The sequence below is a fragment of the Delphinus delphis genome, chromosome 1 (assembly GCF_949987515.2).
Source record: "Delphinus delphis chromosome 1, mDelDel1.2, whole genome shotgun sequence".
In the NCBI taxonomy this organism is placed as follows: Eukaryota; Metazoa; Chordata; class Mammalia; order Artiodactyla; family Delphinidae; genus Delphinus; species Delphinus delphis.
The window spans coordinates 133,763,463-133,775,812 of record NC_082683.1 but is presented as its reverse complement, the minus strand read 5'-3'; the positions used below and the strand labels follow the sequence as shown (position 1 = coordinate 133,775,812).

General features: G+C 37.3%; 1 protein-coding gene across 5 annotated transcripts in view; it reads right to left on the bottom strand.

Annotated features, from left to right (window-relative positions):
- Positions 1 to 12,350, bottom strand: part of RASAL2 (RAS protein activator like 2) — a 387,616-nt gene that overhangs the window by 35,643 nt on the left and 339,623 nt on the right. For all 5 annotated transcript variants that reach the window (XM_060034530.2, XM_060034515.1, XM_060034522.1 and 2 more), the window contains exons 6-8: positions 5,832 to 5,985; positions 3,806 to 3,904; positions 2,357 to 2,911 (exon numbers count right to left, since the gene is read on the bottom strand). In XM_060034530.2, coding sequence (XP_059890513.1) covers positions 2,357 to 2,911; positions 3,806 to 3,904; positions 5,832 to 5,985 — 808 coding nt within the window. The remainder of the gene's footprint in view (positions 1 to 2,356; positions 2,912 to 3,805; positions 3,905 to 5,831; positions 5,986 to 12,350) is intronic.

Below are 12,350 nucleotides of genomic sequence, written 5' to 3'. Positions count from 1 at the left end.
ACCAGATTCATTTGAAAGAAAAAAGTCAGTCAGGATAAAATTTTAGGTGTCACCAATCCTAAGTTAAAAATTCCTTCAAAGGTTTTTCATCGCACTTTTGATATAGACTGTAGTTCTGAATGTGGCCTGCAAGTCTCTATATTTTCTGCTTTCTGTCTATCTTCCCAGCCTCATCTCATACCATTCTCTCTGTATTGCTCCAGTCTCAAGGGCCTTTTTTTTTCGGTAGGTCCTTGAATACATCAAGCCCTTTCTAATAACAATGTTGTCTATTCACCACAGAGATTTCTGCAAATGCTGTTCTCAGTTCTGCTTCACTCCCACCCTTGCTCAGCCCTCACTGCTATGGAGTTAATTCCTCAGATCCTTTGGATTTTAGTTTGCACATCTTTCTTCAGTGAAGCCTTCTCTTACCAACACTGCCCCTGAACTCCACTAGTCAGGTCCCCTTAATACACATTCTCACAGCACAATATAACTTTTTAAAAATCTGCACTTTTCGCAGTAATCACACATTTCCGTAATTATTTGATTAACATCTGTTTTCCCCAGAAGACTGTGAGTCCCATGAGACCAAAGACAGTGTCTATTTTTATTCACCTCTATATTTCCAGCATTTAACTGCTTCTGACACATATTAGGCATTCAATATATAATTGTTACAAATTGGTCTATAGTATCAACATGACATTTCTTGAACTAAACATCTGAACTCATTTTCTAGGCTGATTATATTTGTTTGTATGTATGTATGTATGTATCCCCATCCATCCATCCATCCATCCATCCATCCATCCATCCATCCATCCAACCATCCATAGCGAACGAAGGCATAAGGAGAAATAAAGCCCTTAAGAAACAACTGCTTCATTTCTCATCAGTCTAAGGAACTTGATTTAAAGTTCATTGTTTACTGTTCAATTTGAAAACATCCTGTATTTTGAATGTTATATATTCACTGGATATTTCAAAGTTGTTGATTTACTTTTATTTTAAAATTAAGCATTTTAAACATGAACGGGATTTATTCCAGGGTAGATCAACACTGTAAAAGAGTCGTAGACTTAGGAGTCACTACTAAAACTCTTGTGCTAAGGGTCAGGAAGAAACTTGGGGGTGATGGTAACATTCTGTATCTTGACTGCTGTGGTTTCCACGGGTGCATAATCTGTCAAAACTCACTGAGTTTTTCACTTTAAATGGGTATAGTTTATGATATGTAAATTGTACCTCAATAAAGCTGTTAAAAAATCCTACATATATCCTTGAACCTTGAGCAAATGAAGAACAGAAAGAACATATCCATACAATTTCAAAGATGAGACTCAAAATTTCAATGACACATTTTTAACACCAGAAAGCTCAAAATTATTATTAGTAAATTCAACCACCAAAATGATAATCAGTAGGAAGGCAGTTAAATAAGGGACTAAATATTGAATATTTGATATATTCTGATTTGTATCAAGAAATTTTAAAAACGCTTTATTTTATTGTTCAGTTCTACATAAATTATTCTAGCTGTGAACTCCTCTAGATCTAAAATACAATTTTACCATGACCAATTTGCATATAATATAATGGAGATTTAGCCTAGTTAAGTGAATATGCCTCACAGAGGTGATAATTACCACAGTTCAGGCTGATCAAAGACTCTATCAATTGTTACATCTGAAACTAACACATTGTAAATCAACTATACTCCAATAAAAATTAAAAAAAAGATTCTATCATTTCTTTAGTGTTCTTTATACAATTAGTATATTTCTTTCTTTTATCTTCCTGAACTTTTACTTCTATCCAGCATGAATTGAGATAAGGTTATCATGAGACAGCTAACAATTAAATAACATCCCTTGGTATTTTAATTCCAAATTTAGATGTTAATCTCATGAAGACTCTTGTTAATGACCAGCATGTTTCTGGAATACCTCCTTCTGTGACTAGCTGGGTACAGTCATGAGTTAATCTTAATTTAAAATATAGTGAGGAATAAAACCATCATACAATGCACTCCAGAACTAAAGATAAATAATCTTGAACATATTGTGGGATTATCCACCAATCCTACCATTTATTTTGTCAGACAATAAAGAGCTAGCTGCGGTATCTCTATTTCATGCAAATAAACTTTAAATAAATACTTGTTAGTCTCCATTTTACTTCTTTACTTTTATAATCTCCACTAATAAGTGGATCTAAGAACCACTAATAGGTTTCCTTCCTAATTCTTTTTTTTTTTGACCAATAGCAAAGCATATATCTCTAATTTGAATCTCCACAGTAAACATGTGTTTTTTCTTCATAAAAGGTAGGGAAGAGATTTTGGGTAACGCAACCCTCCTTTTCCACTTACCTTGGCTCTGCCAGTACTTTGAAGAATGTGCACTAAGGCACAGGCCAACTCTTCTTTATTTCTCACACTAATTACTGGTTCAAGAACAGAACACAACATGGTGTAGTTGCTGGTGACAAATTCTGCAAATTCTTTGTATTGCTCCATAGGCAGAATGGTGATAGTTTGGAAACGTGATTTAATCCGAATAGAAGGTCCTCCTGTCTTTCCTTTGTTGGGTGTAGGTGTACTCACTGGGTACCACTTTTCTACAAATTGGCGACCAGTCACACTGGCAGTAGGGATATTGACTAGCCCTACATAATTATTCTTGTCTTTTTTTTTCTTTTTTTCCACATCTTTATAAATGTGAACTGTGATGCTATGAAGAGGTGGAAGGCTGTAGAACTCAAAATGTTCACCCCAGAAAATATTGTCTGCTTTGGTCTTGCTGGTTGTACGAGCAAAGAGGGTATCATCAAGGCACAGTTCACAGAAATATTTCTTTTTAGGGGCAAGGTCCTTGGCTTCAATAATCCATAAACGGAGAACGTTTTCGGCTCGTCTGCAATTGTCCTATAAAGAAGTAACAAAGTTGTGTTTGAGAGTTGAAATCCCAGAAAGACAACATTTTCCTCTTAAAGTAGGTGATGCTATGTACTTCATTAAGGGCAGTCAAAAAATAATGAAGGGGATTGCTACCTCATTGTTCAAGATAATAGAAAGCTCTTAGAGAGCCACATACATTTTATTTTACTTGGGTTAAAAAAATATCATCCTGTAAGTTCTCATATAGCCAGTCTTGTGGCAACTGAATTAGCTTTCTGCAAATAAAACAGAGATAAGTAAGTAATTAAGAAACTTGTGTTCTAGTCCCATTTCTGTCTTGTACTAGCCTCTCACTTGGTCAAGTGACTTAACTTCTCTGAGTCCTCTTATCTAGGGGTCCCCAAACCCCAGGCCACGGACTGGTACTGGTCCGTGGCTTGTTAGGAACTGGGCCACACAGCAGGAGGTGAGCCAGTGGGCGAGCGAGCGAAGCTTCCTCTGTATTTACAGCCGCTCCTCATCGCTCACACAACAGCCTGAACTCTGCCTCCTATCAGCATTATGGTGAGTTGTATAATTATTTCACTATATATTACAATGTAATAATAATAGAAATACAGTACACAATAAATGTAATGCACTTTAATCATCCCAAACCACCCCCCGCCCCCCGCCGTCCGTGGAAAAATTGTCTTCCATGAGACTGGTCCCTGGTGCCAAAAAGGTTGGGGACCGCTGCTCTTATCCACACTGGTAAAATCATGATACTATCTGTAAGAAGATTATTTTGAGCATAAAAGGACAAAACGTATATGTGTTTAAAAGTTCTATAAAATTTAAGGTATTATTACTCTATTTACCTTCAATCAACTTACTGCTTATAGAGTTATACATTTTTTGGACATTCAAAGCCACTATTACCTTATTTGGTTGAACTGTCCTGCGAAGGTTTTCCATCCACTTATCTCTCTCTGAAGCAGAGTTACAGCTGAAGCATTTACTTCCACTTAAGTAGGTAACCTTCAACATAAAGATTAGAGATAAGGAAAAGGAAATGCAGGGCTTGGGGTCTCTATCTTCCTAGTTGTATCATGAAAGATTTAGAGATATGCTATGAACCCATATTATACTTACATGGCAACCAAAATTATATTTGCTGGTTTTATGATATCTATATGTACATCCACATTCACTTTTTGTTTTGTTATCTAGTTAGCATCTACTAGAATGCAGGTATGAAGACAAAGGCCATTGAGAATTCAGCTCAGGAACCTAAAACTGGCCTACAGTTCAGAAAGAACAAAACTAAAAATCTTTAATTAAACTTAAACCTTTAAAAATTACCTGCAAATAAATATGCTCAATTCTGAGTTAATAAAAATAACTAAAAAGGGAAGAAGGTCTCTAAAACAGCTTATTTCTTGGGACTGCCTTCATTATGTTACAGAAGGTTACTACGTGAAACTGAAAAGAGTTACCAGTATTGAATTACTTTGGAACCCATTTCTCTTCTACTAGGCAACCAGTCTGATTGCCAATCATCTAGTTAGGTTAGCCTGATGATTCTTATCAATGTCCTTTAAAAATGAAGCATGTTGTCTCTATGCCTAGAACCTAACACCTGGCTGGGCATACAATCCATTGAACTGAGTTCTACAAATATGGCAAAGTTCAAGTGACTTTTATACAAAAGAACACCAATAAATGACCTGTCCAAATTGCTAAAGTGGTTCACATATTAACTCAATCTCAGATTATAACCTAGTGAATCAGATCAGATGTTACATTCTGTCTAATATGGTAGCTATTAACCACATGTGGCTAGTGAGCATGTGAAATACTAGTCCAAACTGAGATGTACTGTAAGTGTAAAATATACATCAGGTTTTGAAGATTCAGTTTTTAAAAAAAGAATGTAGAAAGTTTCATTGATAATTTTTAGTTCCATGTTAGAAGTGGTAGGATTTGGGTTTAATAAAATTTAAAATTACACATGTGGCTTGCACTGTATTTCTGTTGGATAGTGCAGGTCCATAAGAAAAGGTATAAAACATCTTTCAACTTCTACAATATCTAACATAGGACTCATCACTAATAACTTTGTAAGTTTGTGCTCATTAATTAAATCATAACACTAACAAGTATATGGATGGTTTTGAAATTAAATTTGCAAATGGCCAATTGGCCATTTACTTTGGGAGGGGGAAATTACCTTACAAAAGGTGATGATGATAATTTTCTGGTGAAGGGCAATTTGTTCACTGAAGAAATTAGGCACCTGCAATGTGCCAGGGACTGGGCTAAGTGCTGGGGATTACAAAGATAGATAAGACATGGTCCCAGATCTTGAACTGCCCATGTTTTAGTTAGAAAAATTATGGTTTTAGTCAATTTCCTCAAAAGGATCATTAAAATTGGGGGGTTTGGCTTTCAGGAGAAAAATAATAACATATTGTGTGATATCTTTATCAATACTAAAAAATTAAAATACTAACAATAAGTTATTATTAATCTTGTGACCTCTGCTGAGAATGCACTAAGAACCCATTTATTTATTTATTTATTTTAAATTGGGGTATAGTTGTTTTACAATGTTGTGTTAGTTTCTGCTGTACAGCGAAGTGAATCAGCTATATGTATACATATATCCTCTCTTTTTTTGATTTCCTTCCCATTTAGGTCACCACAGAGCACTGAGTAGAAGAACTCATTTATTTTGAAAGCAGACAAGCCCAAAAGGAATGAGAAGCCATCATTAATAACTTTAATCACCAACATAATCAGATTAGCAGATTTCCAATTTTTCCCCTGTAAGTAGGTAATTTTCAGCAACTGAAAACCAGTTAAGATGATCAACTCATCAATACAGTAATGCGATCATAGGAATACTGGATAGAAAAATCTCTTTGTTGTCTAACTACTCTTCCTTTTTCCTACACTTTTCTACCTCAAAGCAGAAGTCTTGTCCAAGGATGCTGCTATGGAGTGGCTTCACTGATACGGGCTCCCCTCTACCAAGATCCAGACATTCCACTGCACTGCATGGGCTCAGCAGGGATTCATGGGAACGTGACTCTTTTAGTTTAGGCAGCCCACGAGACCTAAAAGTAGAAAGAGATATTTGTGGTAGTGTAATTACTTGGCCAACAAGAAAATAAAGGTCAAATGCAATGGAGGCTTAACCAAATGTATAAATGCCTAAGAGGAAAATAAATGAGCAAATTAACAGTTAATCTGTAACAATAATAATAGGACCATATTTATGTGGCACAGATAAGCCACATACATATTTGTGTCTGTGTGTACACACTTACTTTTTTCAACAAAACACAAAAATGTACTATAATTTTACTAGTCTCAAGGGAGCTTGAAGCTCCACCACAGACACTGTTTTTATCCACATTCCTGTGTTGGAGATGGAGAAATATATATCATCTAAGGTTATCTTACACATTTTTTTTATGCAAAGGTGTTATCAAAAGACATATCGTTTCTTTTACTTTGTTTTTTTTCCATGCTATAGCTTTATCCTCTATTATCAGTGACAAAATAGCAGTGACTGAACCCTCATTCTGTTTCCTTCTGCTTTGGCAGAATAAACATACATACACAAACCCAGAATCAAAGCCAAACTTTTCAGCACAAGACCCTGCTTTTCCAAAGGTCTGATTTCCATCTCTATATGGAATTCTTTTCTGGCAAGCTTTTGGTTCTATCTATGCTTTACTGTACAAATATGAATAAAGAGTAAAATGCCTTGAAGAAACTTCCCACCCTCAAAAGAAATGTTCAAACTAGAAGAACAGACCTTTGTCAACACTGTTCAGGCATTCTGGTTGATTCTGTCCCCTAGTTGTTTAAAAAGGAATGCGGGGAAGCATGACTCTTGTCACTACAGGAGCTAGTACTTCACTGCCTTCCCCTTGGAAGAATCAATGAAGCCAAACAATATAAAACACAATATTCTTGAATCCAGAACTGGATAGCTATGCAGTTTTACTCAATAATTATAGTATTTATTGACTGAAACACCCAGAGTTAAATACATATATTTCAAGCAGAAGTACCTAGTAATGGGGATAAAAAGAAATGCCTTATGGAAAGACATTTGTTTTTGTAAAACACATTAAATAAGCAGCTTCATTCATTTCCTTGAAATAACCATGTTAACTTAAAAAGGAACCAAAATACTTAATGCCAGAGTAGCTTTCAGTTAAATTATAAAGTAATGAGATATAGGAGACTAGCACGAAAGGCTGCTCTTTTCCTTCTGTTTCCATTCTAACACTGTTTAATCAAACTCCATACAGTAAAAAACATCTTAAGCAATAGGACCTTAGTCCATTCTTCTTTCCACACACAAAAATGTGTGTTCTAATGTTCAGCAATCTTTTTATGGTCAAAAATTCAATAATTATATTTACCATTGATAATACAAAGGATGCACAAAAGCCACCTAATGTTTTGTACCTAAAAATATAACAATGTAATGGCTCCACATTTATTTCCTTTTGTTCTACTGGATAAGACAATGACATGTTATATACTGTCAACAGAGCACATCAACTATAAATAACTAAATGCAAAAACAAATTTTAATGTAATTACCATACAAACTTTCCCAATATGCTTCATAGGAAGCCTGGTTGAGGCAACAGGATACTGTAATCTTTTCTAAATACATGAAACAACAGTTCCAGCCCGTTTTTCCCAGGAGGAGTTGCTTGTAGGGGAAAAGGCTATCCTGCTCTGGGAGTGAGTCTCTCAACAGGGAAGATGAAGGCATATTTAAAATAGGAGGTACAAAATAAGGCTTACTTTTTTGTTTTAAATTCTTTAGGAAAATATTCTAAAACATAAATTAATTTTATCTCAAACCAAATAAATGTCTACCTACATGAAGCAACTGTACAGCCATCTTGCAGTGCACCCCAAAATCATAGCGGTGCCACATGTCATGGTACAGCAAATCACTTTCTGAACTACATCTCAGAAAACAACTCTGTGTTTAGAAGAAAAGAACCAATAGAAGATGGTTTCCCCTGCTGCCTTTAGTTACTGATAACATCTCTGGATAAATGTTTTCCAGGTGTAATTTCAAGTCTTCAGTAGAAGCAGAACAGAAACACATATTACAGAACATGAAGTCATCTTCCAAATAGGCTGCAGGACAGGTAATATTCTTCTTCTCTTCCTCAGGCTGCATCCAGCCCCTCAGGTAACAGAAACAAGGTTCCTGGGCTCTAGGCTGGGCCTGTTGCCATGGTGCTACACCTATAAGGAGATTAGAGCCAAAGGCAGCTGGGAGAAGCTGTAGCTTGAAGGACTCAAGGAGCATGCTCTGCAAATGTAACCATTTTAAGACAGAAAGGAAAGAAAAGTGAGGCTCCACCCATTTCCATGAACAATTTTGGAGTCAAAAGCTGTAGGAAAAAAACTGAGGCAACTCTGGGGGTGGAGGAGAATCTCTTAACTGTGCTAGAGAACGAAGCTGCGAAGCTTTAGATGTTTCCTAGATGATCCCCAGCCCGCTACTAAAAGGTATTTGCCACATCCCACTTTGCAAGTACAATCTTTCTCTCACATCCGTTTTATTTCCTTTGCAGTTCTTATCCTAGTTTAATGTTTCTAGGTACTATTTTCATTAACTTATCTGAGTTACATTTTTTTTTCTTTTGGAGAGAGTTGGATAATTTTATTCACTGTATTTCCAGTGCTGAACAAATGTCATTTTGACATTTGTTGATATCTGTTTATGGCTGTATCTGGAAGGTTTAACTTCCAAATACAGCCATAAACAGATATCATAACCAAGCCACCTGGAATTAGAATTCAAAATTCTTCCTGGTTACAGAAATTTCAGCTGTTAATATGTATAGTTCAAGGTCTCCTATTGTTCAGCATTTATGTATGTTTGTGTGTATATACACACCTACGCCCATGAACTGAACACCAAAGTTGCTAATATGTGCAACATTGCTAATGAATAAATAAGCAAGCCCTTCCTGTATTGGGAAGAAAGTGTCTTGGAGAAGACAGAAGTAATTCCCAGAGAAGCAGGATTACAGTAAACAGGAAGATCAAGCAGCCTGGGAGTGGCAGCGGTGGGGAGGCATTATCTGTGCAAATATTTCTATATAATAGCATTAGTAAGCCCAAGTCCCCTCTAAGCATGTTTACCTCCTCCTGTACCTTCCTATGAGTTGATTTTTCTTAGATCTGCTAATTAGAGTTTTAGCAGCTCTGTATGGCACTACAGTTTACTTCTCTAATGGAAAGCGGAATGTGGATTTATTGAGAGAAAAACAGGAGTTTAAAACGACGCTTCCCAGTCCAATCTGACAATGGCCATCAAGGAACCTAACCTCAAAAGTGGACGTTGTGAATCCCTTGACTACTGGTTCTCTTCCCAACCCCTGCACCCCTACTCCCCAACCCCCATCATCCCAAACACCATGGAATAATTCAGGGCTCAATGTGATAGTTAAGGGTTAAAAATCTAATTGCTTTGCTGATGAAGATTACCTGCTGCTTCTGACCTATTTAAGAGAGAAACTACAAGGCAGGAATAGCTTTCTATTACCCACTACAGTGAATTAATATTATATTGCTTTAACCCACATCACTATCTGAAATCAATCTTACAAGACAAAAGTGAAGGGGTTGGGGGTGAGGAGCCAACACACACACCACTGGATTCACTGAAGAAAAAAAGGAGTCAAAGAACTCTGATTAGTGCAATGTTAAGTAAAACAGCTGGATTTTTCCCAGCTCAACCATCCAATCTTTTAAAAAGCATACTTCCCCCAAAGCACCAGTGGTGCTTGGATGTGCTAGCTCAATCTGCCACATCTTTACAGATTCAGTTCCACATGTGGGAAACTTTTAATTAAAAATATAACTGAAAAAAATGCTTATTGCCACACAAAATCCTGTACTCCAGTGCAGGTGAATTTCTGCTTGGCGTGGCAGTTATGATTCTAGACTGCTTTGCTGAGTTCTTGGAAAGACAGCTCAGCCATAAACTGAGTACAGCAATATACGTTTGTATTCACCAGTATGTGTTCCTAAGGCACTTTACCTTGTTTGAAAATTTCCCAGGTAGAAATTAATAATATTCAGTATCCTAATACTCTACCAATAAACTTACAAAGGGTCTAATCAGCTTTTTAAAAGTTGCATCTGAGCTTTCACTTTGGGAAAAAGGCAGCTTTACTTGCTCCCCAGATTTTATTGTTTTTCAACCTCGTATCTGTGAAACTATCCAACTGATGTTTTCTGTTTGAAAGAGCAGATCCTTTCCTATAGTACTGAATATAAAGCTTTTCCTACCTGGATTAAAAAAAAAAAAGAAAAGAAAGAAATTAGAGCTCATTCATCAGAGTTCTGCTTGTGTGCTAAAAAAAATGTGCCCCCGAGGATCCTGACAGCCCTAGCTGCACTGATTTACCTGCTGCAGTTAAAGCCAGTCCCTACTGCTTATACTACTCACTGGTTTTTATGTTTACTTAAAAAAATACCATACAACCACTCACACAAAAAGCTATTATGGGGCTTCCCTGGTGGCGCAGTGGTTGAGAGTCCGCCTGCCGATGCAGGGGACACGGGTTCGTGCCCCGGTCCAGGAAGATCCCACATGCTGCGGAGCTGCTGGGCCCGTGAGCCATGGCCGCTGAGCCTGCGCGTCCGGAGCCTGTGCTCCGCAACAGGAGAGGCCACAACAGTGAGAGGCCCGCGTACCGCAAAAAAAAAAAAAAATGCTATTATGAAAACGTAACATGTACTGCTGATCTTCCTTCTCTCTGTTCTCAGCCTCTGTTCTGACAGGATAGTCTAATGAACCCAGCTGCTAATGGTAAAGAAGGATGTTTGTCAGTCTGAGTTTTCACTTAAACTCATGGTAAGGAAATTTATCATCACGGTCAAAAACGACATTCAACCTATTTTTGGTACATATACATGTATACAGACAATTAAGACAAGCACAGAATGAAGACAAGATTATAAATATTAAAACATGTTCTGAAGGGCAGAAAACTCAACCAGCCTCCAATATGACAGGCACTAGGGAACAATCTCCTTACAGAAACTGTACCATATTGTAACATACCTTTTTTTGTTCTTAAATTGCAAATGGAATAAAATCTACTAGTGCCTATTAAACAAATTCAATGTAAACACAACTATACTGAATTAAAAAAAAAACCATGAAACTAAACCAAACCACACTCATAAACCACTCAATTAACATACTTACTAGTGTAAGAGTGAGTGGAAAGATTAGGTTTTTTTTTTTTTCTGAATTTAGGCTTTCAGCCTCATCGTTACCGTAAAATTAAGTATGGGTGAAAAGAGGGTAAGCAAGTTAGAAGGAATTCCCTGGTGGTCCAGTGGTTAAGACTCTGTGCTTTCACTGCCAAGGGAATGGGTTCAATTCCTGGTCAGGGAACTAAGATCCCACAAGCCGTGCCGCGAGGCCAAAAAAAAAAAAGAAGTTAGACACGGATGAAGTTCAATGACACTTACTTCTAATCATCCCTAAATTCATGACTATTTGCTTTCCCATTAGTTTCAGCCATTATTTGGTTGAATAAATGAATATATGTATGAATCCATCTATCCATTCAATAGTTACTTTGTGTACATTATGTGCCAGGCACTATACTAGATACCGACGCAAGGAAACAAAGGTGAAGAAGAAAGACAAGGTCCTTGTACTCACACACAGTTTATAATCTAGTGAGTTAAAAATCTATTATAATACAATGGGATAAGATCTAGGAAAAAGGATGCAATAGTGGCTCTGTGGGCACTTAGTAGGGGTCCTGGATCTTCAGCTGGGGATTCAAAGAAAGTTTCTTGGAGTTAAAAGTAATGTGAAGTTGTGAACTAAAGGATGGAGTGGAATTAGCTCTATGAGGATGTGGAGGTACTGAGCATTCTAGAGGGAATGGCCAGCATGTGAGAAGGCCTGTAGTGAGAACATACAAATCTGGGGTGTTTGAGGAACTGAAAAGAATTCAGCAGTGTGGCTCTGGTGCAGTGTGGATGTGTGTTGGGGCTGAGAGAAGAGGCATGGGGAATAATGAGGCTTGAGAGATACCATGATGGGACCCGTAGTAATGTGGGTGTTCCAATTTGATCACAAGGCCAGTGGATGGACATAGAAAGGTTGTGGGTGGTGGAAGGTGAATGACATGATCAGATGTGTGCCTTGGCAAGAGTATACTTTGGCTAAAAAGTGGAGAAAGAGAGGGGTACACAGAGGAGAGAGAAATAATGAAAGACTTAGAGACTGGTTCATAGGTTATGATAGTAACCTGAGTAAAGATCACAAACTAGATCAGCAGAAATACAGAAGTGGATGGATTTGGGGGTAATTAGGCAGTAAATAGGCCTTAATGACTGCAATGCTGGAGGCATCAGGGAGAGGGTAGAGTCAAGGTTGAGCCACTGGGTAGAAAGA